The 27,943-nt window shown below is 42.6% G+C and overlaps 2 protein-coding genes across 5 annotated transcripts; one reads left to right on the forward strand and one right to left on the reverse strand.

Annotated features, from left to right (window-relative positions):
- Window positions 1-215: 215 nt before the first annotated feature.
- LOC311016667 (interleukin-17 receptor D) lies at window positions 216-14,142 on the forward strand. 2 transcript variants are annotated; one of them, XM_084014527.1, is made up of 12 exons: window positions 216-395; window positions 4,830-4,914; window positions 6,297-6,455; window positions 6,821-6,939; window positions 8,185-8,308; window positions 8,558-8,596; window positions 8,704-8,849; window positions 9,802-9,876; window positions 11,013-11,079; window positions 11,612-11,755; window positions 11,904-12,076; window positions 12,354-14,142. In XM_084014527.1, the coding sequence occupies exons 1-12, from the start codon at window positions 273-275 to the stop codon at window positions 12,924-12,926; spliced, it is 1,827 nt and encodes a 608-aa protein (XP_083870653.1). In that variant the 5' UTR covers window positions 216-272; the 3' UTR covers window positions 12,927-14,142. The 2 variants fall into 2 exon arrangements, with proteins under 2 accessions (XP_083870653.1, XP_083870652.1); XM_084014526.1 differs by having other exon boundaries at window positions 11,609-11,755; window positions 12,354-14,141.
- Window positions 9,278-27,166, reverse strand: LOC311016666 (NLR family CARD domain-containing protein 3-like). Of its 3 annotated transcripts, XR_014597522.1 has the most exons (10): window positions 27,081-27,166; window positions 25,839-25,955; window positions 24,846-24,912; window positions 24,502-24,724; window positions 22,032-23,835; window positions 20,633-20,806; window positions 19,399-19,572; window positions 18,823-18,869; window positions 16,505-17,233; window positions 9,278-9,289 (listed from the first exon to the last, which is right to left on the reverse strand). XR_014597522.1 is itself a non-coding variant. In XM_084014524.1 (9 exons), exons 2-9 carry the CDS (start codon window positions 25,952-25,954, stop codon window positions 16,665-16,667), a joined length of 3,174 nt encoding a protein of 1,057 aa, XP_083870650.1. In that variant the 5' UTR covers window position 25,955; window positions 27,081-27,166; the 3' UTR covers window positions 15,662-16,664. The 3 variants fall into 3 exon arrangements, 2 of the variants coding, with proteins under 2 accessions (XP_083870650.1, XP_083870651.1); XM_084014524.1 differs by lacking the exon at window positions 9,278-9,289 and having other exon boundaries at window positions 15,662-17,233; XM_084014525.1 differs by lacking the exons at window positions 9,278-9,289; window positions 27,081-27,166 and having other exon boundaries at window positions 15,662-17,233; window positions 24,846-25,149; window positions 25,839-25,900.
- Window positions 27,167-27,943: the final 777 nt, after the last annotated feature.

Raw genomic sequence — 27,943 nt, forward strand, 5'->3', positions numbered from 1 at the left:
GCTCTGTCTAGAACATGACAATACTGTTGTCCTCCTGGCCAAGAGCACAACATGAACGAGTCTGGCAGCGTAAGTGTTAAACATGTACGGCCACCCGGCAGCACCTCCACCCATAGCCTCCAGCCACCACTCCCCTCGTCCTCTGCCTTCCTCCTCCCCGGTTCCTGTCATTCACTCTCACGCACAACTGAGGACACTCGATTTCACCTGTATCACCAACCGGTGAGGGTGTTTGTGTGTGGGTTTGAGTTTGGGTGCTGCCAGCCGGTGCCATGGTGGCTGTTGCTCTTGTTTTGCACTGGTTCTTTGCACTTTGTCAGCTACTCTGGGCTCAGGATGACGTCAAAGCTGCTGATATCACTCCTCAGGATTGCAGCCTGGACTGTGTACGGCAGGTAAACCGGATAATCCAAAATATTGCCCTGCATTGCCTCTGTTTGGTGTTATGTTGACTATGCAAGCAGGCTTTTCTTCTGTTGCAGCAAAGTTGTATCTATCTCTATCTCCTCTTTTCTGGTCGGGGGATATTTATGTCAAACGACTACAATATGACAGCTGACTTGAAACATTCACACATGCTCACACACCACTGTTGAGGTTTGCTCTGCTGTAGAACCTGCTGCATCTGTTGACATACAGTAGTTCTGTGTGTTTGCTTGACAATTGCTGTAAAATGGAATGTCTTAAAGCCCCTAACATTTAAAAAAAAAGTAACAATCTGAGAAGGAAATAGATTTTTTATTGAAGAGATCACGTTAAAAAATCACATAAAATATTATTTAAAGGGTCATCAATAAAACAATTTGGAACCACCGTCCTAAAAGACAGAAACTGTCATTCTTAGCAAGCTTTTCCCCAAAGCAGTATTCTTTTTTAAAATTCAATGTAACAATATCCCATCTCTCAAGTAAACCAAAACAAATTTACAGTATGACGTCTCAAAACGTAAGATGACAAATAATTTATAAACAAACACAAATGAGGTAAGAAAAGGAAAAAATAAAAAGGGGGCTCAGGGCTGGTTGAACTGTTCCAGGGTCAGATTAAGCTCCTTCTCGTTAGCTCAACATGTCCAGGACTGGCCTGCTTCACTTCTCTGTGAAATGTCATAATTATTGTACACATCGAGTCAAAATGGTAGCTTTGGACAATAGGATTATGATCAGAGCTTGGAGCCTCGTTGCACTGTTTGTCGGCCTCGGGCCGAGATCTGGTAACATTCATAAGGACAAAGAAGGAAGTGTGTGTTACAGTCCCCTTGATGGACCACGCACTCAGGCACCTCTCTCCTTCTGAATCACATTCAGTTCATCTCTTCTGTGAGTCTTACCGCAGAGCTTTTCATTTACAGACATCCTTTGTTTTTTGGCATTTTTAGTTGACAAGATTCAGTTTGATGGAGTCTTCAGATTGAATTATCCATGTGAGTGCTGTATATAAGTATTTCACATTGTGAGTCAGCCAGCTGTGGACTTACCATTTGTCATGTAAGAATGTTGATTATGTTTTCAGCTTGCGTGCAATCACGTATTTAGACAGACTTTTTGACGGCCAGTATTCAAACTGACAGGATAACTACCATTGTGTTAAACACACACACACACACACACACACACACACACACACACACACACACACACACACACACACACACACACACACACACACACACACACACACACACACACACACACACTCTCTCTCTCTCTCTCTCTCTCTCTCTCTCTCTTTCTCTCTCTCTCTCTCTCTCTCTCTCTCTCTCTCTCTCTCTCTCTCTTCCCCTTTAATCTTCTTGCCTGTTAGTCTAGTTATGTCTCTCCTGCAGGGTGAGTCGGCAATAGCTCTTTGGTCTCTAAGTTTTTTTTATTTTTAAATAAAAGTTTGAAATACACATTCTATTATTACTTAATCATAATACAGTTGATGATTATAGCCTTTGATAACGCTCATTTAAATAGAGAAACCAGCAACGGGTGAAACTATGACTTTATTTATTTTATGGTTTATTACTTCCCATAACCTGTGGTCTATACTTGACTCATTATATAGGTTATTATTCCTTTTGGGTTCAAGTGTCTTTTACAGCAAAGAGAGAGAAAACTATTGAAAGCAGCAGTGTACGCTCAAAGAAAGGTACTATGTGAACACAGGCACTAACTTGTGGAAGCCAGTCTCAAGACACAAAGCATTGTGGGTCCACTTGAGTATACGCAGTAAGCTCACAAGACTGCCAATGTAACTAGATGCTACGAATACTTCACAATACAATCTAGCTGTAAAGTTGACCTTGAATGATGGAAGGTCAATCAGGTTGCCGCTCTGCCTCTTGTGTTGTTTACATCCACCCATTGCTCCTCTGCAGGCCAAACATGGCTACTGGTTGCAAAAATTCCAAGATGACAATTGCCAAAATGCTTCAAACCATAGTCCACAAACCAATAGGTGATGTTACGATGACTATGTCCACTTCTTATATACTACAGCCCATGCTCACGTCCCATACTCAGAAAGTTTTGCTATTCCACATGGACATTTCTCTCACACACATCATTTTAACATTTGGACATCAAAAGAAGAATATGAGACAAGAGATCCGCTCTTCAGCTTTTATGTCCAGGTATTTACATCTAGATCTGTTACACAACGTAGCTCCTTTTGTTTGAACCCACCCATTTTTTACGATTTTTTTGAGGCATAGACGCCTTTTATTAGCAGTGGATAGATCGGAAACATGAGGAGAGAGAGAGGGGATGTGACATGCAGCAAAGGACCTCCGGCCGGGATTCGAACCGGGGTCGGCTGCGTATGTACGTTCGTACATGGCATGCGCTCTAACCACTCCGCCAACTGCGCGCCCGAACCCACCCATTTTTTAAGTGAGCAAAATGGTTGGAACATGTGACTGACAGGTGTGTTTTGTTGCCCAGGTGTGTCCTATTACGTTGATTATTCAAACAATAAAGCGCACTGACTCAGCTACAGCCTTAGCCTGAGGAGACTGCATTTACAGTTGAACAGGTGTAACCAACATTAAGACCAGAGAGCGGTCTATGGGAGAAAAGCAAGCAATTCTGAAGCTGAGAGAAGATGGAAGAACAACCAGAGCCACCGCACCACCAACTGGCCATTGCCAGTACAACCATTTGGAACGTCCTGAAAAAAGAAAGAAACCACTGGTTTACTGAGCAGCAGATGTCAAACTGGTAGACCACGGAAAAAACATCAGCAGCTGATGACAAACATTGTGAGAGGTGTTAAGAAAAACGTAAAAGTACTGTCAGTGACATCACCAACAACCTCCAGAGGGCAGGGACGAAGGTATCACAAGAGGAACAAGTACTCAGGCTACGTCAGAAGATGCAAAACCCCTCATGAGCAATATGAAGAAGGCCAGATTGGAATTTGCCAAACATTTACAGAGACGAGGCTCAAAAGTTCAGGGAGACTGATGAGACAAAGATGAACCTTTACCAAAGTGATGAAAGGCTAATGTGTGGAGAAAGACAGGATCTGCTCATGATCCCACACAACACACAAGCGCGTCTGGGAAAGACGGTGGAGGCAATGTCATGCTTGGGCTTGCATGGCTTCTTCTGAGATGGGCTCATTGATATTCACTGATGATGTAACATATGATGAAATTAACTTGGAATTCTACAGAAACATTTTGTCTGCCAATTTAAAGAGAGATGCTACCAAGACAACGACCCAAAACAACCAAGAAGTTCATTAGAGGAAAGACGTGGAAGGTTTTAGACCGGCCAAGTCAATCTCCAGACTTAACCCTACTGAGCCCCCTCCCCTCACTACTGGACATTTATGGAACCCACCTTACCTGCAAAGCAACAGTAGCAATAGTTTATATATTGTACAGTGTGTACATTACATTGCACATTTTCATCTCCTGTTTTTCTATTTCTTTGCACTATTCAGTTTTTTGTGTTTTTCTATTTCTCTTGTACTATTGAGAATTTATTTTATTTATTGTACATATATTTTGTAATATTGTACCGTGGGTCGGAGAGAAACGCATTTTGGATTCCTCTGTATGTCTGGCACATGTTGTACAATTGACAATAAAGCTGACTTTGACTTTGATTTTACCTGCTAAAGAAACAATAACAGCCTAAAGAGGCAGCGGTGAAAGCCTGGAAATGGAAAAGCATTACAAAAGAAGAATGCAAAAGTTTGGTGATGTCAATAGATCACAGGCTTGACATTGTTATTGCAAGCAAAGGATTTGCAACTAAATATTAAGTGTTGTTCACATTAATCAATTTTAAGTTGATCTGTTCCTGTGATTTTGCGCACCTAAAAATGTGTTTTTCCATTATAAATGATCTCCTAAGTTGTGTAACCGATCGAGATGTAAATACCTGGAAAAATAAGTTGAAAAGCTGATCTCTTGTCTCTCTATATTCATCTTTTTCGGATGGAACTGTATGCATATGGAATGTATACACATACTCACCTTTCCGTACAAACCCCATTTCCAGGAAAGTTGGGATATTTTTTCAAAATGCAATTAAAAATTACAATAGGGCTTTCACTGCCCAAAAAAATCTGATGTGTCTGACTTTTTGTTTTTATTGCATTTTGGAAAATATCTGACTTTTCTGTAAATGATGGTGTATGCACAGCCAAGGTCACACAATGAAGATAAGAGAACACAAACAGAGGCTTCAGACAAAATACAGATGTGCGTTTAAAGGTGTCAATATGCAAGTATATAAGTAAGTAAGAGTATGTTCTTCCACTTTCTTGAAGAGAATGCAGTTTAATGTGCTGAGTCTGAATTCATTGTTGCTTTTTCCATTATTCCTCTGCAGGGAGGAACTGAATGTGAATACTGCAGAATAACCAGAACTGATGTCAAGAAGGCTCTGGGTTTTAAATCGATAGAAGCGTTTGGGAGTAAGTCTGCAACTCACAGCCGACAAGTTTGAATTCTGTGTGACTTCCGGAAAATTGTTCTGAAAAACTGAAAAGCTTTGAATTCATTAATTGCACAAACAGATTTTGGCAGCCCATGATATGTTATATTCTCCTGCATGTACGTAACCTGATGATTTGCAAACATAAAGAACAAATGCCAAATTGTTTGCACATCATACTAGGATTTTAATGGCAAATACAGAAAGGGTTGACTATAATTGTCATCATGACCTAATGACAGGAGGGAAAAAGGTACATTTCAGATATTTGTCAAGTTGCTGTGGGCCATAGACTGTATACATCCGAAGTTCACATTGTCATTGTGGTGTCACCCATTTGTGTTTTGTTTAAGGTGTTGAAGCCTTGAGTTGAACATTTTAGCCGTCACCATCTTGTTTTTTTGTAAGTAGAAGTGACACAAGAAGGTGGAGTTAAGTACACTGCATAGGACACACACAAGTTAAAGAAGGCTGTGTAATGAAAACAGACAACTCCCAGACCAGGCAAGTGTGGTAGCGACCTGTCAGTCACAAAGTAGCCACGCCCTAAAGCATACCCTGCTTTATGGCCTGTTTGACCTCATTCTCATGGTATGTCCCTTTAATTTATAAATCCAATTGTATGAGAGGTGAATTGGGGAGAGCTATACGTATTTATTAAAATTGGATGTCCAAAATAATAAATACACTTGAAAGATGATTCTGGCTCAGTTGGAGAGAGGTTAGCTTATCAATGTAGTCATACTGTTATTATGAGCATTAAAGCCCCATGCAGTTGACTATAGCTCTGACCTCATATACTGTAAGTCAGCATCAGCAGAAACAAACATTTCATCACAAAGATTTGAGAGCAGCAACAACTTAATTCAAAACCACATGGCTCCGCTCTCTTTTCTCCCTTTTCTCTTAATGACCAACAACACAGGGAACATACACCAACAATAAACAATAATAATCATCAATTTACTAATAGATTTATCATTTCTTTTCTGCTTTGTGTTACTAGTGTTGGCGCGTTGTTGAAACTCAATGGAAACAGTTCCCTCTTACAAACTAACATTAACCTCTGTGTCATAACTTCAGAACGATAACACTTTTGTTCATTTAACAATATTTTTCCACCAACGTAGCGTGTTACTTTTCTCCTCTTCCTAGCACTACCGCTTTCTCCCCCCTTGATATTTCTAGCCCCGCCTCTATCAGGCCGGTAGGTAAATTCCTCATGACAAGAGCGTAAGCAAAATGAGTGACGCCTGTCAGAACAAATCACAATACAACAAGAGAAACCTGAGATGTTCCCACAATGTTTTGCGTCTTAGTGCCTTGAGACTGGCTGACATTCTATGTGTTATTTCTCCTCAGGTTGTATTCCCTGGCCATGTTTTGAGTTGCTAGGAGAAGAAGACCCCAAAATCTGCCAGCACTACGTCCACGCACCAAATGATGTGACGGTTGAGGTTGTAGACGACCTAAACCCCACATCGGACACCATTGTTGTCTCCTGGAAGCCCAGCTACTATGGTATCTTGATATCGATGGACAAAGCCAATTTCTGTATGCAGCATGTCTCACGTCACAGAGGTCATAAAGTCCTTTGATTGTCTCTCTGCACTTTTGAAAGTCATTTATCATGTCACAATGTCACTTGTGACACGAGTTGCCTCCCCAAAGTGATTTCTGCTATCAGGGTGACGTTACCACGACTTATTTCAGATGAAATACAGTTAGTATTGAAAGGTAAATGCCCTGCGGGTCGCATGAGGAAAATGTTTCAAAGTGTAAGAGACAGCTTGTTTGATTAATTGGACTGACCATGATCTGAACATTAGAGTATATCTGCCAGTTGGATGTTGGATTTCACGCTGTCCGTTCTGTGTTGTCTGCAGGAATTGCCTTCCTGCGAGGCTTTCAGGTGTCCCTCCAGGCTTTGGGAGGGTCGAGTGTTGCCTGTCAGCTCTTTCTCTTCCACCGTAACCTCTCGCTCCTGGCTTCACATGCTCAAAGGGTAGGAAGGGCCCCACTTACTTTGACCTTTTTCTTGTGTCTGGTATGTTGTATTTGATCCAAATGCTTGTTCCCACTGTTTTAACTCACAGGAATGTTCACAGCTGAAAATAGTAATTTTCATATAAATACATTTCTATTTGGTTATTTTTACTAGAGAGTGTATCCTATGTGTTAAATTCTCCAACAAGTGGCCATTATCTTTGAGTACTTACAAATTATAACCTGGTGATTGTGAATTATGCTAGATATATATCAGATCATAGTGACATCATCCTCCCCCCAAAAAATAAAATATACCCTTAGAGGAAACAGCTGCACATTTTTTCTCCCAGAAGTTGTAAATATGATAAGAGACCACGTCAAGGGAAGCCTGTTATTTCATGTAGCTTTTTGTAACGAGAATATCCTGGAGGACTTTATGACATCACGCACCAGGATACGCTCTACTATGGCACAGGTAGACATGCAGGCTGCATTTTAACAGGTGATAGTCATGGTCATGTGAAAACAATGTATTTGATGTCTGACAGGAGATCAAGCTGACAGGTTTTATTACATATTATTTGTTTATTGCTTTGCATTTGTCCATTATGAAGCAACAGAATGCTGTATACTTATACTTATTTTCCATTACGTTCTTTAAGTTCTCTGACACATCCTCATCCTGAGCTTCAGAGCCTTATGTTTTCAGTTTATCCATACGTCCGCCCATACTGTTTATTCATACAGTGGTCTATTCTGGCAAACGTGATACCTCAGGAACGTCTCGAAGACATTTCTTCAAATTTTGCACACATTTTCACTAAGACTCAAAAATTATTAATTATCTGATGAGATTTTGGAGGTCAAAGATCAAGGTCAGTTTGACCTCATGTCCCATTCTGATGAATGCAATATCAAAGGAACACCTTGGTGTATTAAAAAATGATTGTGTTTAGAAAGTGATATCCATTTAATGATAAATTAAAATACATTTTACACATATGTGTATCGAAATAGTGTTTGAAAACCTACAAGAGACTTTACAACAGAAAAGAATTTTACGTTATAAAAAGTAGGAAATAAATGAATGTTGAATATCTTAAAAAGTAAAGAAATTGTACTAAAGTTGGAGATGGTGATCCTCCTAACACATCATATTAAAGCAGTTCTCCCTCAACCATGAATAATGTGACCTCATCAGATAAAACTGTGCAATGTGTTTTAATAAATCCAAGGTTATGGTTGCCATGGTGTCCTGCAGGTGTACAAGTCGGACCCTTTCCCCGGCCTCTCCCTTGGATCCCAGTATGCTGTGACCGTCATGGCTCTGCCAGTGCCTGAGGAGTGGGAGAGGTTCTACGACAGCAAGATCTTCTCTACACGCTGTGAGACCCCTTTAATCTCTGAGCTACATATTATCTTCATAATATTTCAGAAGAGGCGCACACACCGTTCCACTGGGATCACATAGTTTGTGGTTGCTTCAGGATAACCTTTACATTCCAAATACATTCTCATTTAGTTATAGTAGACATATCATGCTCTGTCATGCTTCTGAACATTGCACTTTCCTCATATATAAGACTACAAAACAATGTCAAATGTAAAATAATGTGCACGTTGTGGTTTTGCAGCATGTGCAGAGAAGAATGGTCTTGAGCAGTGTAAAAGAGGTGAGAGAAAGGCTTTCTCTCAGTAAGTCTCATCATAGCAGTGCCACGTTGTCATTAAAGGTTTCCTCTAATGATCAGCTTGGCTTCTGTTGTTGTTTTTGTTGTAGACTGGTACCCCCAACATGTTGACGTCCAGCAGGAAGGGACTGCTATCACTGTGACCTTTAACCTGGCTCCTCCAAACCTGGGCATCAGAAGCTACTTCTCAGTGTGTTACGCAGACGGCATGAAGACATACACAGACATCACACCTGTCAGTGGTTTTAACCTCTGCTGCCTTATATTTGGCTGTTGTGTGGTTTAGTGGGTAGCTCTGTTACCGCGATAAGGGCCCTTGTTCGGGTCTAGGTCCGGGTTCCTTCTGTGTGGAGTTTGCATGTTCTCCCCGTGTAAGCGTGGGTTCTCTCCGGGTTCTCCGGCTTCCTCCCACAGTCCAAAGACATGCAGGATGGGGATAGGTTAAGTGATGAGTAAATTGCCCGTGTGAATGTGAGCGTGAATGTTTTCTGTCTCTGTAGTCTGCCTTTTCGTTACGGGATTATCACGCCTTTATGGCCCCTTGTTAGTCTAAAAACGCTCACTGAGACGGAAAGGGGTGACAGAATATTACGCCTCTGAGACGGCAACGGAGCACTGGTAACACGTCGTGAAGACGTATTACCAGTGCGACGCGCCTCCGGTGGATTCAACAAGCTCAAAGCAGATCCAAAGAAGATAAAAAGCCATAATTGCTCATACGAGGCCGCCATTCTACGCGACATGTTTATGATGCACAGCTTGTTGAAGACTTGTGTAAATATGCGAGACGAGCAAAAGTTCAACTTTTGTTGTTTGTATGCTCTAGAGCTAATCAGATAATCACGTCTCACTCGTTCCACAACGCCGGGATGTGTTACGCCGCAAAGCAAAAGTCTTTATAAACACTCCGGTTTGCGTCGTATTTTGACTCGCCTTTCCGCCATTATGGCGGAATGGTCTGTGTAAAAAGGCCTTGCGTCAGCCACGTGATAGTCTGGTTACCTGTCCAGGGTGAACCCTGCCTTCATACAATGTCAGCTGGGATCGGCTCCAGCCCCCCCAGACCCTTAATGGGATATGCGGTGATTGCTGGCTTGATGGATTCACACCTTGCTTCTGTTATGTTTTGTAAAAATATGATCATGTGACCTTAATAATTGTATTTGGTATTCATTTACTTTCCTTAGAATTCCAGCCCAAACAAAACTCACCACAGCTATCAGCTGAATGACCTTCAAGAAGGAACCAATTACACCTGTGAGGTAAAATAAATTATACAAAATAGTAATCTATACTTGACAGATGAGATATTAAGTAAATCCTCAGGGAGCTTTGTGTCCAATATTGTGTGTATGTTTTGGGCTTTCCTAATTTATGTATTTTAATTTTCTTTGTTTTGAAACAACATGACTTTTTTGGTCTTCTCCAGTGCATTATTTCACATGCTTATGGAACAGAAATAAAATGGACCTTGCGTTATAGGAGCAAAATACGACATTCAGAGCATTAAAACATAGTGGAGTAGTAGTGTCAGCTAATTAGCCCTCCCGACCAGCATGGTTTCTATTGAAGCAGGGAACCCACCCTCCGGTTCCCTCTCAGGTGCCCTGCCAGCACTTTTGCTGTTGCACTGTTAACGCTGCTAGCACTGTTAGCACTGTTAGCGCTGTTAGCACTGTTGGCGCTGCTAGCGCGGCTAGCACTGTTAGCTCTGCTAGCACTGTTAGCACTGCTAGCACTGTAAGCGCTGCTAGAAATGTTAACTGCGAACCGCATCGCAATGTTGAATCCTCCAAATCTTATATGATGCGCTAAAGCTATACTAATCAATATGTTTGAAATGACAAGTGTAATGTCAAAGATGTCACTCATGGTGACAAATCCACGTGATTACCCAACCCACGGTTCCCCTCTACAGAGCATTTTAATGTCTTTCAACTCTTTGTTTGGGTTTTCCTGCCAGAAACTTCACTGGTTCGGTTCTGCTCTCATCAACATCATTTCTAGCGCAGATGAACAGAATACACATTATGTCACAGACAGACACACACACACACACACACACACACACACACACACACACACACACACACACACACACACACACACACACACACACACACACACACACACACTCAATCAAAGGTAGCAATTTAGCTTGTCAACATAGTGGAGCATTAAGCAGCTAAGGACACCCTCAAGACTTGATGGAGAGTAATTTGGACTAGACATACGACTCCCAAAAAATACAAGTGTTGCTTTGCCGGATTAATAGGTAGCTGTTAGCTAACATATTCACTACATCAACTTTATAAGATAATGATACTACGTTAAGAGAATTTTGTGAACTACAATGTCCAAGGTCAAGAATAAACAACTACATTTGTTTGTGTTACAGATTGCAGCTAACGAAGTGGATGCAGTGAGGAAAACATTCAATGTTCAGGTCTTCCCCATTCAAAAAGGTAGAAGGTTGTATGTTGCTGCTGAGCCATGTAATTTATCTTTTTGTTGTGGAGATATCAAGTGTCTGTCGCAATAAAACAAAAAATGTTGAATGCATGTGTGATCAATCCCATCAGTCTTTTATCCTTGAGCCAGGAGACGATTAGCTTCATCTTGCTTGTCTCTCCCCAAACTTGAAAATGATGACTACCAACTCCTGTAAAACACAGCTAAAAACATGTAGTGTTTCATTTGTTTAAAGCACACAGACAGGAATACATCATTAGTATGTGGTTATACAAAAAGTTATGAGCTGTAACTTTATTTGTTTTTGACGACCTGGGATGGTTTTACAGGTGCTGCTTTTTTTTTTTTTTGGTCCTCTGAGAGATCAAAGATCTTTTATTTCAAATTCTTACAGGAATATAAAATAATCTCCTCCTCTGGGGTCTGTAATCAGCCGACATGACAGTAGTATCAATCTTCTCACCTATCTCACTACATAATCATATTTCTCAAATTGTCACTGACTATTCCCTTCGTCCTCAGAAGGCTCCTCCCCCCTCTCTGTCACTCCCTCATTGGCTCTGATCCTTCCACTGTGCCTGGCCGGGGTAGCCATGGTTGTAGTCTTACTGACTGCTCTAACCAGGAGGAGGTCTGTGCTGCACATGAAGAAACTTGACATAAACTCAGGTGCAAAGGCAAACCAAGTACTACTAAAATAAATGTCTGTGATTCATTGAGTAAATTGTGATAAATGTTCTTCTATTTCCAATCTGTCCCTTTGGCATTACCAGCATCTTGTGAAATGCAGCCATATTTGTTTTTGTCATCCATTCAGATTTTATCAAGCAGCACCAAGAGAGTGAGATTCCAGAGGAAGTGATGTCATTGCCCAATAACAGACTGAACCCTCCTCGTCTTCTGATTTGCTACAGCAGCAATGATGGCCCCGCTCATGTCAAAGCCGTCATGCAGTTAGGGGCCTTCATACAACAACACATGGCCACTCAGGTATTGGACATGAACTGTATTGGCTCTTATACAGTTTCAAGGCAGAAGCAAATTAAACAAATATGGAAAAAATAATATTTTTGCAACATCTTACAAATCGAATTATTATATTTCCCACATCTTAATTATTAAATAAATAGATACTTTTACTTTTAGATCAGTTTGTTGTAACTGTGTACTGTATTTTTATTATTATTATTATTATTATTATTATTATTATTATTATTATTATTATTATTATTATTATTATTATTATTATTATTATTTTGCTTCCCAGGTGTGCCTGGACCTTTGGGACTCTCTGAGCGTGGGTGAGGAGGGCAGCATGGCCTGGCACTGCCGGCAGATCCGGGAGAGTGACTTCATATTGGTGATCTGTTCTCACGGCCTCAACCACAGACCTAATCCTCCACAAGGTGATGATGAAGAAGAAGAGGAGGTAGACAGACGGCTCTACTTTGGATCTGACACCTTCCGCTCTGACACAGTCGTCCAACTCATTGGAGAGGAAGTTGGCCGAGCCAAAGCCACAGGCCAGGACCTGTCCAAATACATGGCAGCCATTTTTGATTACTCGGAGGAAACTGACATCCCCACTGAGCTGAGGCTGGTATCTCACTACTTGCTGACAAGTGACTTAGAGATGCTCTTCTCTCACCTCCATGGCGTGGCTTTGCACAGACCGGGCCGTTTCCTAAAGATAAATAATATCTCTGAGGAAGGCTTTGCCAAGTTACCAGCCGGAGAAGCTCTGCATTGGGCTATCTATGAGGCCCGGATGGCAATGACAGCAAAAAGGCAGGACAGGGGATCGTTTAACAAACTAAACCGCTGCGTCGAACCCCTGTGAACGGCCTATGTCTGATGTTGTGATGTCACTTTGGCCATGCAGGCACTCACTGATGTGATGCAGATGCATCAGGCATAAATCCAGCTTAATGCTCATGCTAATCGCTCAACCTGCAGTTCTCTCTCAGCTTAAAACTCTCTGCCAGCACTGCTGCCGTTGCCGCTGGCTTAGACATCTCTGTGTTCAAGATGTATTGGTTGTAGCTGCTGAAGAAGTGGGTGGTTTCAATCCTTCTTGGTGCAGGGTTATTTCCGTCAGTTGTACTGATACCCAGCTGTACTCTGCGGTGGGAGGGGACGAAACACCAACAACAGAGTCCATACACCCCTATTTAGAGGTGGTTCTCAACCTACTACAGGAGAAAGTTTGGACTGCAGACAGATGATAATGATGACCACAAAAGGATGAGGATCATCATTGACCACAAAATGATGATCCTGCCAGACAAGAGAGCTGTGAGGGCTAATGCCATCCCTGCTGATATGCCCTTAAGTAATCAACAAACTAACAACCTCTGCCTCAGTTGTACTGCAATGTCAGCAACCTTACGTGTGTGTGTGTGTGTGTGTGTGTGTGTGTGTACAGGAAGGATTAGAGAACAGGTGTAATGGTCAATAAAGCTATCTCAGGCTTTCAAATGTGTTTGGCAGATCTTTGTTTCTTTTCTTGCAATGTGATGAATAAATATAAAATGAATAGTAAAAATATATCGCGATTAAGCTACATATTATATTAATTATACCAACTACCAACCATCTCATATGTGAGATATGAAGTTATTCTGTAAAAATGTTGTGCCTTGAAGTATAAATTGTATGCATATTAGCAGTGTTGCTCATAGTTTATTTATGCATGTGCATATTCATATGGATGGATTAACGCTATTTTGTATTGTATGCTGATGTGAGGTTACATATGACCTGTCTTGCATTTTGTATTGTATTTTGTGTAGTATGTACATTTCTGTTGTGGTGTATCTAATCAATTGAATTATGTTCTATAAGTGTATGAATCTGTCAACAATGATCATTTTAATGGCTTAGCATTGTATACATACATCATTACAAATTACTTTACATTTACATTTAGGGTATTTAGCAGATGCTTTTGTCCAAAGCGACTTACAATAAGTACATTTGTCAAAAGAAAGAAACCACAACATCATTACCGATAAAAGTAAGAGCTAAAAAATATGAACAAGTGTTAGGTCCTCGTCTGAGTAAAGTAGTAGCTGTTCAGCAAACATATCTTAAGAACAACAGTGCTATGATCAAAGTGCTATAGGTAAGAACATAGAAGTGCTTTTTTTTGGGGGGGGGGGGGGGGGGGGGGTGTTAGTGGGTCATGCTATGTAGACTCGAGGTGAAGTCTGAACAGGTGAGTTTTCTTTTTCGGAAGATGGCAAATTACTCTGCTGTTCTGACATTGGTTGGGAGTTCGTTCCACCACTGAGGACCAGAACAGAGAAGAGTCTGGACTTTGCTGAGCAACATTTGTTTGATTTCAGCGATGGTGGTACCAGCTGGCCAGCTGAAGTAGAGGAGCGAAGTGCTCGCTTCGGGGCATGAGGTTTGACCAGTGTTTGGCCAGTGCCATCGTCTTGAATTGGATGCGTGCTGCAACAGGGAGCCAGTGGATGTCACGGGGGAGGGGGGTCACATGGGAGAATTTGGGTAGATTGAAGACAAGGCGTGCTGCAGCGTTATGGATACACTGCAATGGTTTAGTCGCAGAGGCCGGGAGTCCAGCCAGGAGAGAGTTGCAGTAGTCAAGGCGGGAGATGACCAGTGCTTGGACCAGGAGTTGCGTTGCATCCTCTGTGAGGAAGGTCCGAATACTGCAGATATTGTAGAGGGCAAATCTGCAGGATCGGGCCAGTGATGTTGGGGGTGCAGGATAGTTGGTCATCGAGGATTACACCCAGGTTCCTCGCAGTTGAGGAAGGAAATACTGTGATGCCCTCGACAGTGAACGACAGGTTCATGCAAGGGCAGTCTTTCCCCGGGATGAAGAGAGACAGTCCGAGATGTGAGTTGCAATGTGAGTGTCAGAGGTTGGGGCAAAAGAGGGGAATAGCTGGGTGTCGTCTGCGTAACAATGGTAGGAGAATCCATGTAATGTGATTACAGGGCCTAGTGATCTGGTGTATAGTGAGAACAGAAGCGGTCCTAATTCTGAGCCTTGAGGGACACCCGTTTCCAGAGAACAGGGTTTGGACATAGAGCCATCCTCTATGAATCCTGATTGATTCGGGCATATACTATCTGGCTGCACTATACATTATTATTGGCCAGGTTTAATAAGCAACACAATTTTATACGATAATAGGGGGTCCCTCCACCATGTCACTCTCAGCCAAGGGGTCTTGGCCTTGGCCTGAAAAATGTTGAAGACCTCTGATCTAATGACTTAAATTAAAACAAGTGTTCTCTGGCTCATTAAATATGTATCCATGACATACTTATTCCAAGAAGCTATTTTAAAAATAGAATCAAGAGTGTGCTGAATTTCAGGAGGAAAGTGAAAAAGATTCCCAGCAGCCAAGAGAAGAACGCATGATGACGTTCTGATCAATCCAGCAACACTCATCTTAACTTAACTTAACTTTTCAAATTCCTCATAGTTATAACGTTAAGAAGCTTCATGTTAACTCAGCATCACTAGGGTTAAAGGATCTCACAGAACACAGAATTATATTACATTTCAACTACTTTATTGAATTCAACACCAAACAATGTTTACATTACTCTGTAGGAAGTTAGTGCACAACCCTTAGTCCATGTAAACAATTATAAACTCAGTAGTTTATAGAATGAAGCAAAAATGTTCATTTTACACATTCTCTGGTTTTGTAAATAGTAAAACCAGAGAAAGAACTATCCAGAGCTGTATATTAGAACAATTCATCCCAAATCCAAATATTTAGCATTTATTTTCAGAAAATAACAACTGGTCAAAATAGCAAAAAAAGATCCAGTGTTTTCAGACCTCGAGTAATGCAAAACAAGAAAAACAAGTTCATATTCATTTTTAAACAACACAATACTAACGTGAAAAAATATGAAAATGATGCTGAAATAACTCAATAATGATCAAAAAAGTCTGAAGTCATGCTGTTTTAGGTCTGTCTGCAAGACTTGTCGTCTTGTTGCTAACTACTTTTAAAATTATGGTTTTCTGAATGGAGTCTGGTTGATGGGTGCTAGGCTATGCTAACATTGTAGCTGCTCCATCAACACTCCTAATAAGGTCATCCAGACATAAATACAGCAGAGACCTTGTTGTTTGGACCATAGACAGTATCTGGTTTCTCCACATAGTCTAGTCTGGTCTCTGGACTTTATGAGCTACTATTGTAGACCTCTGGGGGACCACAGAAAGTCTCTGGTTTCTCCACATAGTCTGGTGTGGTCTCTGGACTAATGTGAGCTACTATCGTAGACCTCTGTGGGACCACAGACAGTCTCTGGTTTCTCCACATAATCTGGTCTGGTCTCTGGCTGGACTAATGTGAGCTACTATGGTAGAACTTTGGGGAACCCAGAGCCAGGAGACAACATTTGGTTCCTCCATGTAACATCAGGACGATTGGAGGACGGTCTTAACACTGAGAGACTTAGATGCACAGATTCATGACTATGTTTTGCAATTTGCGTCATTCACATCTTTGCATTGTCTCTGTTTGTAATTGCATCGTGTGAAAATAGCTTCGCGTTCGGTGTGAACACAGCTTCAGACCTAAAGAGGACACAATGACACTGATCCAGACAAGACTTTAAACCCGGAATAAAGAGGTTCAGTGAATGTGGTGTTGAAGGTGTAGAGGTGGATCAGTTTGTCAGAGGAGACCCTGTAGAAGATCAGAGTGCCAGCAGAACAGTCCAAGTACACTGCTACCACTCCGGAGGGGGAGGAGGAGGAGGAGGAGGAGGAGGAGGAGGAGGAGGAGGAGGAGGAGGAGGAGGAGGAGGAGATGTCTGCTGATATGCTTTTGTGACAGACAGAGTAAACACCACCGAAGCAAACCAGACTCCAGGACTGATCATTCCATCCAAACACGGAGTCGTCTCCTCCCCTCTTGATTCCTCTGTAACTCACTGATATATCAACATGTCCTTCCCACTCGACCTCCCAGTAACAGCGACCAGTCAGACTGTCTCTACACAGCAGCTGAGGATATGAGACAAATCTGTCTGGATGATCTGGATATGACTGGTAGTCATACACACCTGTCACCTTCCTGTTGTTGTCGTACAGTTTGAGCTTTCTGCTGACTGTGTTTGTGTCCAGTTCCAGTTCACAGAAATCTGATGGAGAGAACAACACAATACAGCTAAAGGTTATCAACCATGTCTGTCTCCCACTAAACTACGTCCCCATACAACTAATCTACACTCTCTATTATGTTTCCAGGGAAACAACGTGTTTTCTGAACCCAACAGTCAACATTTGAAACAGTTTGAAAAAAACGTGGTTAACGTACAAATCAAAAATGCTACAAAACGACATAGTTAGTAAAATATCACAGTTTTGCCTAAAATGACTAAAGATCGAAACCAAACCAAACTCTGGTCTGGTCTCTGGATCACAGACCCAGGAGACAACATCTGGTTCCTCTATTTAGGATTCAGGGATGTCAGGACAACAGAAGGACGACAACGCTGAGACTCTTTAGACACACAGGGGTAGATTACCTAAGACTGGCGCAGTTTACGTCGCGTTTGTTATTGTGAGTTCGCAAACAGTGCATGCTGTGCTTCCTCATTTCACGTAGTATTTATCAAACCTGACACCCATCGGGCAATCAGCGCACACTCCACCCACTAGCGTAATTAACGCGCCTTTAAATGAGCAATGAATGTGCCTGCATGTATCAAAAATGGATCTTGCAAAAAAGTAAATATGGGGAATATATAATTAGGCCTCAAATGGGCACAGTCATGTAAATCTAGCCCACAGAGTCTCAAGAATTTATCTCTTGAGTTGAAATATTTCAACTCGCACAAACACGGCGATGATATGAATTTTGCGTATTCGACTTTGTGGCCATCTGGCAGGAATTCGTGTCCATTTGCATCTCTGCATTGACTTTGTATGTAATTGAGTGTGAAAATTTGGCTTTTGGTGTGAACACAACAAAACATCTTAACAGCCACGAAGAAACTAACGCTACGTACTGATTGTAACGTGATCATCGTGTAGGGACCTCACCATCAGTACTACACAGAGCGGCCTACACAGGCCCAGAAGCCTTCACATGCGGTCAGAACAAAGGGAAAAAGGGGTTAAAAAACTACAACCACCATTTTGGCGTCACACAACTGGTCCCCTATTGGCTGACAACAGGCCCGGACTGGCCATCGGGAGAACCGGGAGGTTTCCCGAAGCGCCGGCCTATGATTGGCCTGCTGGCCTGCGTCTCTCTCTCTCTTTTTTTTTTTAAGTCTGCCGGTCAGCCGGCGCCGCGGCTATCTGACTTTTTTTTTTCTAAGTCAGAGATGCAGGCCTGGCCAATCAGAGGCCACTCAGGCCAGTAGCATGTGAGGAGGACAAGGCGATTGGTTTGTTTTGATTAACACCCGCCCCAACAGTCCGTATCAACCACACAGACAGCGTGCGGAGGAAGGGGTGTGTGTGTAGCGAGCGCCGAGCAGAGAGGGAGAGTCGAGGCTTCGACTAGTACTGTAAACCATGGACCCCAACCCCCCGGGTAAAAAAAAAAGAAAAGGTGGTGCCAAGAGGGAGAGAGAGAAAAAAAGAAAGGCGCTGGAGGAGGATGTGGCCAAATGCCGTAAACTGACAAACCAAATCTGCTACTGCTACATCCCCAACAATCGTATTTCAGTCATTAACACGTTCAAATCTGGTGCAGCTGAGTTACTTAAAACATACTCACACTTCCTCAGACCAGGTCTCAGTCTCTGCTGTCCCCCATGGTCCACCCTGCAGGAAGACATTCAAAGACCTCAATCAGGTCCACCATTAAACATAAACCCCAGTTCCTCAGTCAGGGACGGAGTTTCCAGTCTGATGTCTGTCCATCTGTTTTCACCTGAGTGTCCAGTCTGGTGTCTGCCCATCTGTCCTCACCTGAGTGTCCAGTCTGGTGTCTGCCCATCTGTCCTCACCTGAGTGTCCAGTCTGGTGTCTGCCCATCTGTCCTCACCTGAGTGTCCAGTCTGGTGTCTGTCCATCTGTCCTCACCTGAGTCTCCAGTCTGATGTCTGTCCATCTGTCCTCACCTGAGTCTCCAGTCTGATGTCCGTCCATCTGCCCTCACCTGAGTCTCCAGTCTGATGTCTGTCCATCTGTCCTCACCTGAGAGTTTCCAGTCTGATGTTTGTCCATCTGTCCTCACCTGAGTGTCCAGTCTGATGTCTGTCCACCTGTCCTCACCTGAGTGTCCAGTCTGGTGTCTGTCCATCTGTCCTCACCTGAGAGTCCAGTCTGATGTCTGTCCATCTGTCCTCACCTGAGAGTGTCCAGTCTCCAGTGTGGATCCTCCAGACCAGCAGACAGCAGCTTGACTCCTGAGTCTCCTGGATGATTGTAGCTCAGGTCCAGCTGTCTCAGATAGGAGGGGTTGGAGTCCAGAGCTGAGGCCAAAGAAGAACAGCCGTCCTCTGTGATCAGACAACCTGACAGGCTAAAGACAGACGGACAGACACACACACACACACACACACACACACACACACACACACACACACACACACACACACACACACACACACACACACACACACACACACACACAGATGGATAGGAGAGGAAGATAAAAGAAAGAAAATGGACTGAAATTATTGAGAAAGAAATTGAAGTGTTAGAAAAGTCAAGAAACAAAAGTTGAAACCATCTATGTGGTTTGTCTTCAGACCTGGTGTGCCAACAAAGGCCTGGCTATTGATTTTAAACTAACTAGCAAAGAAAAAAGGCTGTAATTCTCGCCTCGACTCTCTGATCTGTCTGTCAGCTGTCAGTGAGTCTCGTCACCATAGAAACGTGACTGTCAGAAACTCAAGTTTGACCATTGCTATAGAGCATTTTACAGCCAATGTAATCAAAAATGTGTGTGCACATGTTGGCATTAAAATGATGTCTTGTCTTAACCTTCCGGACAAGTTACAAGCTTAAAACATTGAATTAAAACTTTTAGCAGCATCGAAATGTCTGGTTGGTTCATGTTAAAGGGGACACATTATACTGTTTTTTCACACAGCTGTCAGAGGTCCAACAACACTGTTTTCGATATGCGTTTGTTCTCCACTGTCGGGCTACGCTGGCTCTCCACTGCGCTTGCTCTCAGCGCTCAGTTCGTTCCACTGCTGAGGCGCCAGAACATAGAAGAGTCCGGACTTTGCTGAGCGACATTTGTTTGATTTCAGCGATGGTGGTACCAGCCAGCCAGCTGAAGTAGAGGAGGGAAGTGCTCGCTTCGGGGCGTGTGGTTTGACCAGTGTTTGAAGGTAGATGGGTGCCGTTCCATTGATGGCCCTGAAGGCCAGTGCCATCATCTTGTCCCATTTAAGTTGTCAGAATTGATATTCCAATCAAGTCGTTACCAGCAGAAACAGTGTTTCATCAGCCATGTAAACAGACTAGTAGCAAAAGTGTCTTTTTAGGAAAGAGCAAATTTAATATTTGGTGAATGTAAACGTATCGTTGAAAGCTTAATGGGTAAACTTCTCAACGTAATTGAATCTGACCTGAGAGTTTCCAGTCGACAGTGTGGACTCTCTAGACCAGCAGACAGCAACTTCACTCCTGAATCCTGCAGGTCGTTGGAACTCAGATCCAAAACTCTTAGACTGGAGGACTGGGAGCTGAGAACCGAGGACAGAACTCCACAGCTTCTCTCTGAGAGGTTACAGCCACTGAGTCTGAAGAGGAATCAGAAATTAGTAATAAAACAACAACAAACAACTGTTCGTCACGTTGGAAGTATGAGGTTCTAACTAACATTTTTGTCATAATTGAGTTATTCACGTATTCTTATTCTGTGACAACTTAGTAACATTATGTGAGGTGTTTTATTTAGGAAACAAAAAGGTTCTATTTCCAATCAGCATGTCAAATGCACACAGGAAGACCAATCGGGTTCTGCTTCTTTGTCATGTTGTTGAGCACTGCTCAGTGGCAGCAGCTACAAGGAGCAGAGGAAATCTCCTGCCAACGCAACGCTTTGAAGAAATTTCAAGATCAAGGTCGTCATAGACGTCTATGACAAGACCTTGATCTTGAAGTTTCTTGAAGTTGCTGAACAGCAAGTTCAGACTTGCTAAGGAGTTTATTTATTAGTTTATGATTCATTGTTAGCTACCATGCTAGCCAGCTAACACTGGTGTCTATGACAACATTAGGAATGAAGAGAAGCTAGCATTATCAGACATCAGACTGGTAACTCTTAATAGAAATGTTGGCTGAAAAAAATGCTTTTGCTGCTTTGTACATGGTGTGAAGTACCAGATACGCCAGGAAACAAAACGCCCTCCTTTTAGTCGGAGGTGAAATATTTCAACGTGTGTGAATGAAGCATATTTTCCTTGTACGTGTGGTGTTATTTGTGGCATTTGTCATTTGCCACCCAGGGACCCCCTATTACATATCATATAAAATTGTGTGTGTTTTTAAACCAGGAAGTGCAGCTAGTGCCAGGTATAACAGTACTTTGTAATGATACATTGCTAAGCCATTAAAATAATAGTTGTTAACAGATGAATATTTGAATTCTATTTTTGGATTTCTACATCATAATTTCACAACATAATATTAAACAACGAGGAAGATTTACTTTGCTTAATATAGGTTGCATTTATGTACACATTTAAATTTTTTGGAAGAAGTTTGGGATTAGCTAATTTTGGGGACCCCCTGCAGTAACTCTAGGACCCCCTGTTGAAGATCTCTGGGTTAGAAAGTCCGATTTGCATTCGACAACAAACTTTTAAAATGCATTAGGATTTTGATTACATTTAGGGTGTCACTTTTATGTATGAAAAAGAGGTGTTCCATAAATTTTGCAGTTCGCAAACCAATCAAATCGATAGATTGAACCCTGTCATTCCAAGGTGGTTCATTGTTTTCTGAAAGAAAAACTATATTTACAGAGCTTTGCTGGAGGCCTGGACCACCGGCAGCAGCCTCAGAAGAGCCTCCTCTGAAGCAGAGTATTCCTTCAGATCAAACACATCCAGACGTTTTTCTGATGACAGTAAGATGAAGACCAGAGCTGACCAATAAGAAGGAGAAAGTTTATTGTAGGAGAGACGTCCTGAAGTCAGGGACTGTTGGATCTCCTCCACCAGAGAACGATCATTCAGTTCATTCAGACAGTGGAACAGATTTATGCTTCTCTCTGGAGACAGATTCTGACCAAGCTTCTCCTTGATGTACTTGACTGTTTTCTCTTTGGTCTGTGAGCTACTTCCTGTCTGTGTCAGCAAACCTCGTAGGTGTTTCTGATTGGTCTCTAGTGACAGACCCAGAAGGAAACGAAGGAACAAGTCCAGGTGTCCGTTTGTACTCTGTAAGGCCTTGTCCACAGCTCTCTGGTGCAGATGTGTTAGGTTAGATTTTCGTCTGGAGACTTTGGACCACCAGGAGGTTGTTTGTTCTTCTGCCATCAGATTGACACCAGAGTTGATGAAGGTCAGATGGACATAAATAGCAGCCAGAAACTCCTGAACACTCAGATGGACGAAGCAGAACACCTGGTCCTGGTACAGTCCTCTGTCCTCTCTGGAGACCTGTGTGAACACTCCTGAGTCCACTGAGGCTGCTCTGATATCGATTCCACACTCTGTCAGGTCAGATTCATAGAAAATCAGGTTTCCTTTCAGCAGTTGCTCAAAAGCCAGTTTTCCCAGAGACTTAATCATCTTCCTGCTCTCTGGACTCCAGTGTGGATCCGTCTCAGCTCCTCCATCATACTTGACGTTCTTCAGTTTGGACTGAACCACCAGGAAGTGGATGTACATCTCGGTCAGGGTCTTGGGCAGCTCCCCTCCCTCCCTGGTCTTCAACACGTCCTCCAGAACTGTAGCAGTGATCCAGCAGAAGACCGGGATGTGGCACATGATGTGGAGGCTTCGTGAGGTCTTGATGTGGGTGATGATCCTGTTGGCCTGCTCCTCATCTCTGAACCTCTTCCTGAAGTACTCCTCCTTCTGTGGGTCAGTGAACCCTTTGACCTCTGTCACCATGTCAACACACCCAGGAGGGATCTGATTGGCTGCTGCTGGTCTTGAGGTTATCCAGAGACGAGCAGAGGGAAGCAGTTTCCCCCTGATGAGGTTTGTCAGCAGCACATCCACTGAGGTGGACTCTGTAACATCAGTCAGGATCTTGTTGTTGTGGAAGTCCAGATGAAGTCGACACTCGTCCAGACCGTCAAAGATGAACACAACCTGGAACCCTTCGAACCTGCAGATTCTTGCTTCTTTGCTTTCAGGGAAGAAGTGATGAAGGAGTTCCACCAAACTGAACTTCTTCTCTTTCAGCAGGTTCAGCTCTCTGAAAGTGAATGGAAACGTGAACTGTATGTCCTGGTTGGCTTTGTCTTCAGCCCAGTCCAGAGTGAACTTCTGTGTTAACACTGTCTTCCCGATGCCAGCCACTCCCTTTGTCATCACTGTTCTGATTGGTTCATCCCTTCCAGGTGAGCCTTTAAAGATGTCTTCTTGTCTGATGGTTGTTCCTGGTATGTCTGGTTTCCTGGATGCCATTTCAATCTGTATGACCTCATGTTGGTCATTGACCTCTGCAGTCCCTCCCTCTGTGATGTGCAGAGCCGTGTAGACCTGATTCAGAAGGGTTGGGTTTCCTGCTTTAGTGATGCCCTCAAACAAACGCTGGAACTTCTTCTTGAGGCTAGACTTGAGTTTATGTTGGTACACTGCACCAGCGGTTCCTGAATAAACAACAAATGAAACCAGTTAGTGGATCCTACAGACCAGTTTAAAGTCTATGAACAAGCCATGTATTAGAGCCATGCATTCCTATAATCAGAATTGGAGACAAAATGAATCAGCTGCACCTAATGAAGTCAAGTAGAATATAAAATAAATACATTTACAAGACAAACAGAACTGGAAGTATGTCAGTGGAACGCTGGAGTAGAAAGTAAGAGCCTCTTGTAATGCTCAATTTGCCATTTTGGTTTTGAAAGGAAAATTCATCAAAACTGACGATAAACTATCAGCTTTTTAAGGTGAGAAAAGATGGAAACTCGACGACTGAGGTCGAAAGGTCAATGAAAGGTCCTCACGTCTTTTCCCCATCACTTTCCCTTGACCGTGAGGAAAAAAGTCATGAGGGGAAGGAAAGATGACAAGGAGAACTCATCAGGATTTAGGGAAAGACTGGACTTTCACTAAGCTAGGTCAAATGACAGAAACATTGGCAACATGCGTACGCATAATTTTGACGATGTCAGCTGTAATCGGGTCTGTGGACAACCAGAGAATCTAAACATCAAAGTTGTATGCAGCCCATTAAGAGTTTGGAAATATGAAGTTATTCCATGTTGAATCCTTCTCTTATTTCCACCCTGTTAAATCAGTTAAAATCCTCTTACTGATCTGCAGACAGTTAGCCAGCTCCTCCTGCTTCATTTTCCTCAGGAAGTGTACTGTGATCTTCTGAAACGCCTCTCTGCTGCTCCTCCTCTGCTCTTCATCCTCACCGCCCAACAGCTCCTCGTACTCACTCTCCAAGCATTCTGGGTAATCTGGATTTAGGACCTTCTGGATCTTCTCCAGCTCGTTCTTCACGAAAGTGACGATGTTTTCCTCCAGCAGCTGGAACAGAAGGATAAACTGAACATGAACATGGAATTCACGTGTCGATCTGAGCAGCATGGAGACTAGAACCTGTTCAGCATTGAAACTGTAGTTGATGTGGTTAATTGTATGTACTCACCATAAATATGGAGTCCAGGTGTGTTTGATGCGGCTGGGTAAACGGAACGTCTGAGATCTGCTGAACTCTGTGGAGAAAACCAAGAGTAACTAAACCCACACTGTAGATCAGAAGTGGATGTCGTCATGGTGATGTCACCCATAGGTTTGTGGACTATAGTTTTGATGCCTCTGGTTTGGCATTTTGGCCAGCGGCATCCTGGTATTTTTGGAGGGCCGGGTGGATCTGATGAACACCAGCAGCAGAGCGGCACCCCGAGCAGCACCCTTACTGGATTTGGATCCATCTGGATTCTGATGTGAAGCTGTAGTAGTTTCATAATTCAAGGGGAACATTACAGCTAAGTGTTAAAGTCATCTCAGTAGCTAACTGCATTGGTAGCTTGGTAGCGACCTGTCAATCACCAGGTAGCCCCACCTCAAAAGCATCCCCTGCTTTCTGCCCGCCCCCGCACCCCTGAATACAGGATAAGCGGTAGACAATGGATGGACTTCTATTATTATTCTATATAACGTCAGAGAGGAGTAGCCCCCTCTCTCTCTGATTTCTGCTTGCTTGCCTTGAACTGCCTCTTGTGGGATGAAAGTCAGAAAAGATCAAAGTTCCTACATTGCTTATGACTTTGCTTCCCATGAAAACCTGAATCCTGGCCTGATGCAGTACCTGATATGTGTCTGTTTCACCCTTCTAACCTGTTCCTGGACTTTGATATTTGCTTGTTCCGGATTCCTCTGGATTTCTTTACCTGTTGGGGCCAAACTGGTCTCACTCACATGCATCAAGTACGTAGTTTGGTCAGAGCCCATTGGCGTCTGATGCTGATGCACTGGGTTTTTAAGTAGCTCCAATGTAAACCCAGCTCAGTTTAGCTTAGCTTAGTATAGCTCCACTTGTATGGCATTAGCCAAGTTAGCTTCTCTCTGACACTTAACTTTTCTCTGGCTGGTCTAGACCTGATTCATCCTCTAAGTAGAGTTCAGTTTCAGTTCTTACCTTCCATCAGCAGCTTGGTCAGATTTAAAGTGTTCAGGGATACCCATAGACTGGTCAATCTTTATGGACATACATCTTGGTCCAGGTCCAGGGGAGTCTGGTCTCTGCTGTTGCATTCTGATACAATGAATACAAATTAAGATTCTCACTAGTTAAGCTTCATTAACCAGTTTTCTCAGCATTAGACCATGTAGTTAACTGGTCTAATGAAGCCCTGTCGGACATCTGCAGGCCATATGCTCCATCCCTTTGGTTGGAGCATATGTATGGTTTTACTTCAGGAAGTCCCTGAATACACATTTCCCCATTTAGAGAACTACATGACCCAGATGACCCACAGCATGCTATCCCACATTAGAAACCTTATTTGAGAAAGTGGGACGACTAAAAAACAACAAACTAAAATACATTTTCAACAACTCAATGCATATTTTGTTGCTTGACAATTAGGAACACTGTCTTATTCATGACTGATTTATATCTTTAAATCCATATTAATGTTTGTTAGAATCCAATGTCAACGACAGCTTCTAATTGACATTGACCCTGTCCCATTGGCGTGACCCCACCCCCTTGAAGTCACGTCATTTCAGTCACATGATGTGTAGCTAAACCTAGTAAAATTCCCGATGACTAGATTTAGTTACAACAGGAAATAAAAAGACTGGAGATTAGGCGTGTCCCACATTACCCCAATTCACTGTATGTGGGTCAAGTAAAACCACAAACAGCTGGTGAACCAGCTAAACAGGAAAAGAAGAGCTCGTCTTCATTAACTTGTTCTTTTCCTCCCTACATTTTAAAACTAATATCTGTACTTTCTACTCATCACATTTTCAAAACAGGCTCGTTACTGCTCGTTAGTTGTTTTTTTTAAACGAACAGCCAGTAGAAATGTCCTTCATAGGGATACATTTTACTTCCTACTTTGATGTCAGAGTACTTTTACACTCTGACTTGAGTAAATAAGTAGAACCTTAAAGTTTTGTAGAGTCTTTTTGAACACAAGTATCAAGTAGACAAGTACTTCTACTTGAGTAGAGAATGAGTGTAGGCTACTTCTGACTCATCTGTGTATTTCATGTTATCTCCAGACACAGCCAGCCAACGTTACACAACACACAGAACACACGTGAAGCTCATGTAAACCAGCACTAACGTGAACCACATCATGGAGCAACCACACAAGCAGCAACATATTAGTCTGTCATCTAAAGTTAACAACACCTGTTGTCAGCTTACCTCAGGCTGCAGTCGACAGGTAAAAACAAACTGCAAGTGCTTCAATCTTGATATTAATATATGAGGCTGGTTCATCTGGACCGTAGATGATCAGCAGGCGGAGAGAAAGGTGCAGTCTATCACAGAACTAGTTACTTCCTGTTACATGTCATAGGCTTACCTGTAGTTTGCATTCATTTATTTGTTGGTAAATATCTGTGCAAATCAGAATCTGAAGAGTTAAGAAAGACAGAAAGAGAAAGAAAGAAAGAAAGAAAGAAAGAAAGAAAGAAAGAAAGAAAGAAAGAAAGAAAGAAAGAAAGAAAAATGACACAATCTTGGTTTGTATCCTCTTGTAGCGTTGTTTTTTTTATTTACTTATTTTTATGTTGTAGTCCTTCTGTCTTGTGTTGTCTCATGCTTTACCTCTTGTCTAGTTTTCCTCCCTTTTTTCTGTATCCCCAAACCTCCTTTTCTCCGTAGACCTATACCTGTGACAGAAGGAACAAGCCAGAAAATGGACCCAGCAGACCATGTTTGTTAAGAGAACTTCTTGATGCAACGTATACTATCCAATGCCTCCGGGGAGATATAGTGTGAGCTAGGAGGACAGGGCCTCGGCCCTGACGGCGGCACAGAAGAAGATTTGCTCCAAGCCATGGCTGTGGTGCTCATTGGAAATTTCTAAAAACGGTCCATGACAAGGCTCCATCCTGCAAAGTTGAAAAGTTGGAACCAGCTTGATGGAGAATATTGTTCTTCATTGGTCGATGCCTTGAAGGATTCAGGCTGTCATAAAAGGAGGAGCAACAACATACTCATTGGAATTTTTTCTTTTTTTTTTGATGATGATGATGATGATGATGATGATGATGATGATGCTT

Source organism: Eutrigla gurnardus (assembly GCF_963514095.1).
Source record: "Eutrigla gurnardus genome assembly, chromosome: 8".
NCBI classification, from domain to species: domain Eukaryota; kingdom Metazoa; phylum Chordata; class Actinopteri; order Perciformes; family Triglidae; genus Eutrigla; species Eutrigla gurnardus.

What these genes read in the sequence shown, in the direction of transcription:
- LOC311016667 (XM_084014526.1), top strand. Translation starts at nt 273, where the DNA reads ATGGTGGCTGTTGCTCTTGTTTTGCACTGGTTCTTTGCACTTTGTCAG. An exon ending in CTGGAAGCCCAGCTACTATG is followed by an intron (nt 6,456 to 6,820) that starts GTATCTTGATAT and finishes TGTTGTCTGCAG; the next exon opens with GAATTGCCTTCCTGCGAGGC. An exon ending in AACAACACATGGCCACTCAG is followed by an intron (nt 12,077 to 12,353) that starts GTATTGGACATG and finishes TTTGCTTCCCAG; the next exon opens with GTGTGCCTGGACCTTTGGGA.
- LOC311016666 (XM_084014524.1), bottom strand. Translation starts at nt 25,954, where the DNA reads ATGCAACAGCAGAGACCAGACTCCCCTGGACCTGGACCAAGATGTATG. An exon ending in ACCTGGACTCCATATTTATG is followed by an intron (nt 24,725 to 24,845) that starts GTGAGTACATAC and finishes CTTCTGTTCCAG; the next exon opens with CTGCTGGAGGAAAACATCGT. An exon ending in GAGACCTGGTCTGAGGAAGT is followed by an intron (nt 17,234 to 18,822) that starts GTGAGTATGTTT and finishes TCTCTCCATCAG; the next exon opens with ATTTCTGTGAACTGGAACTG.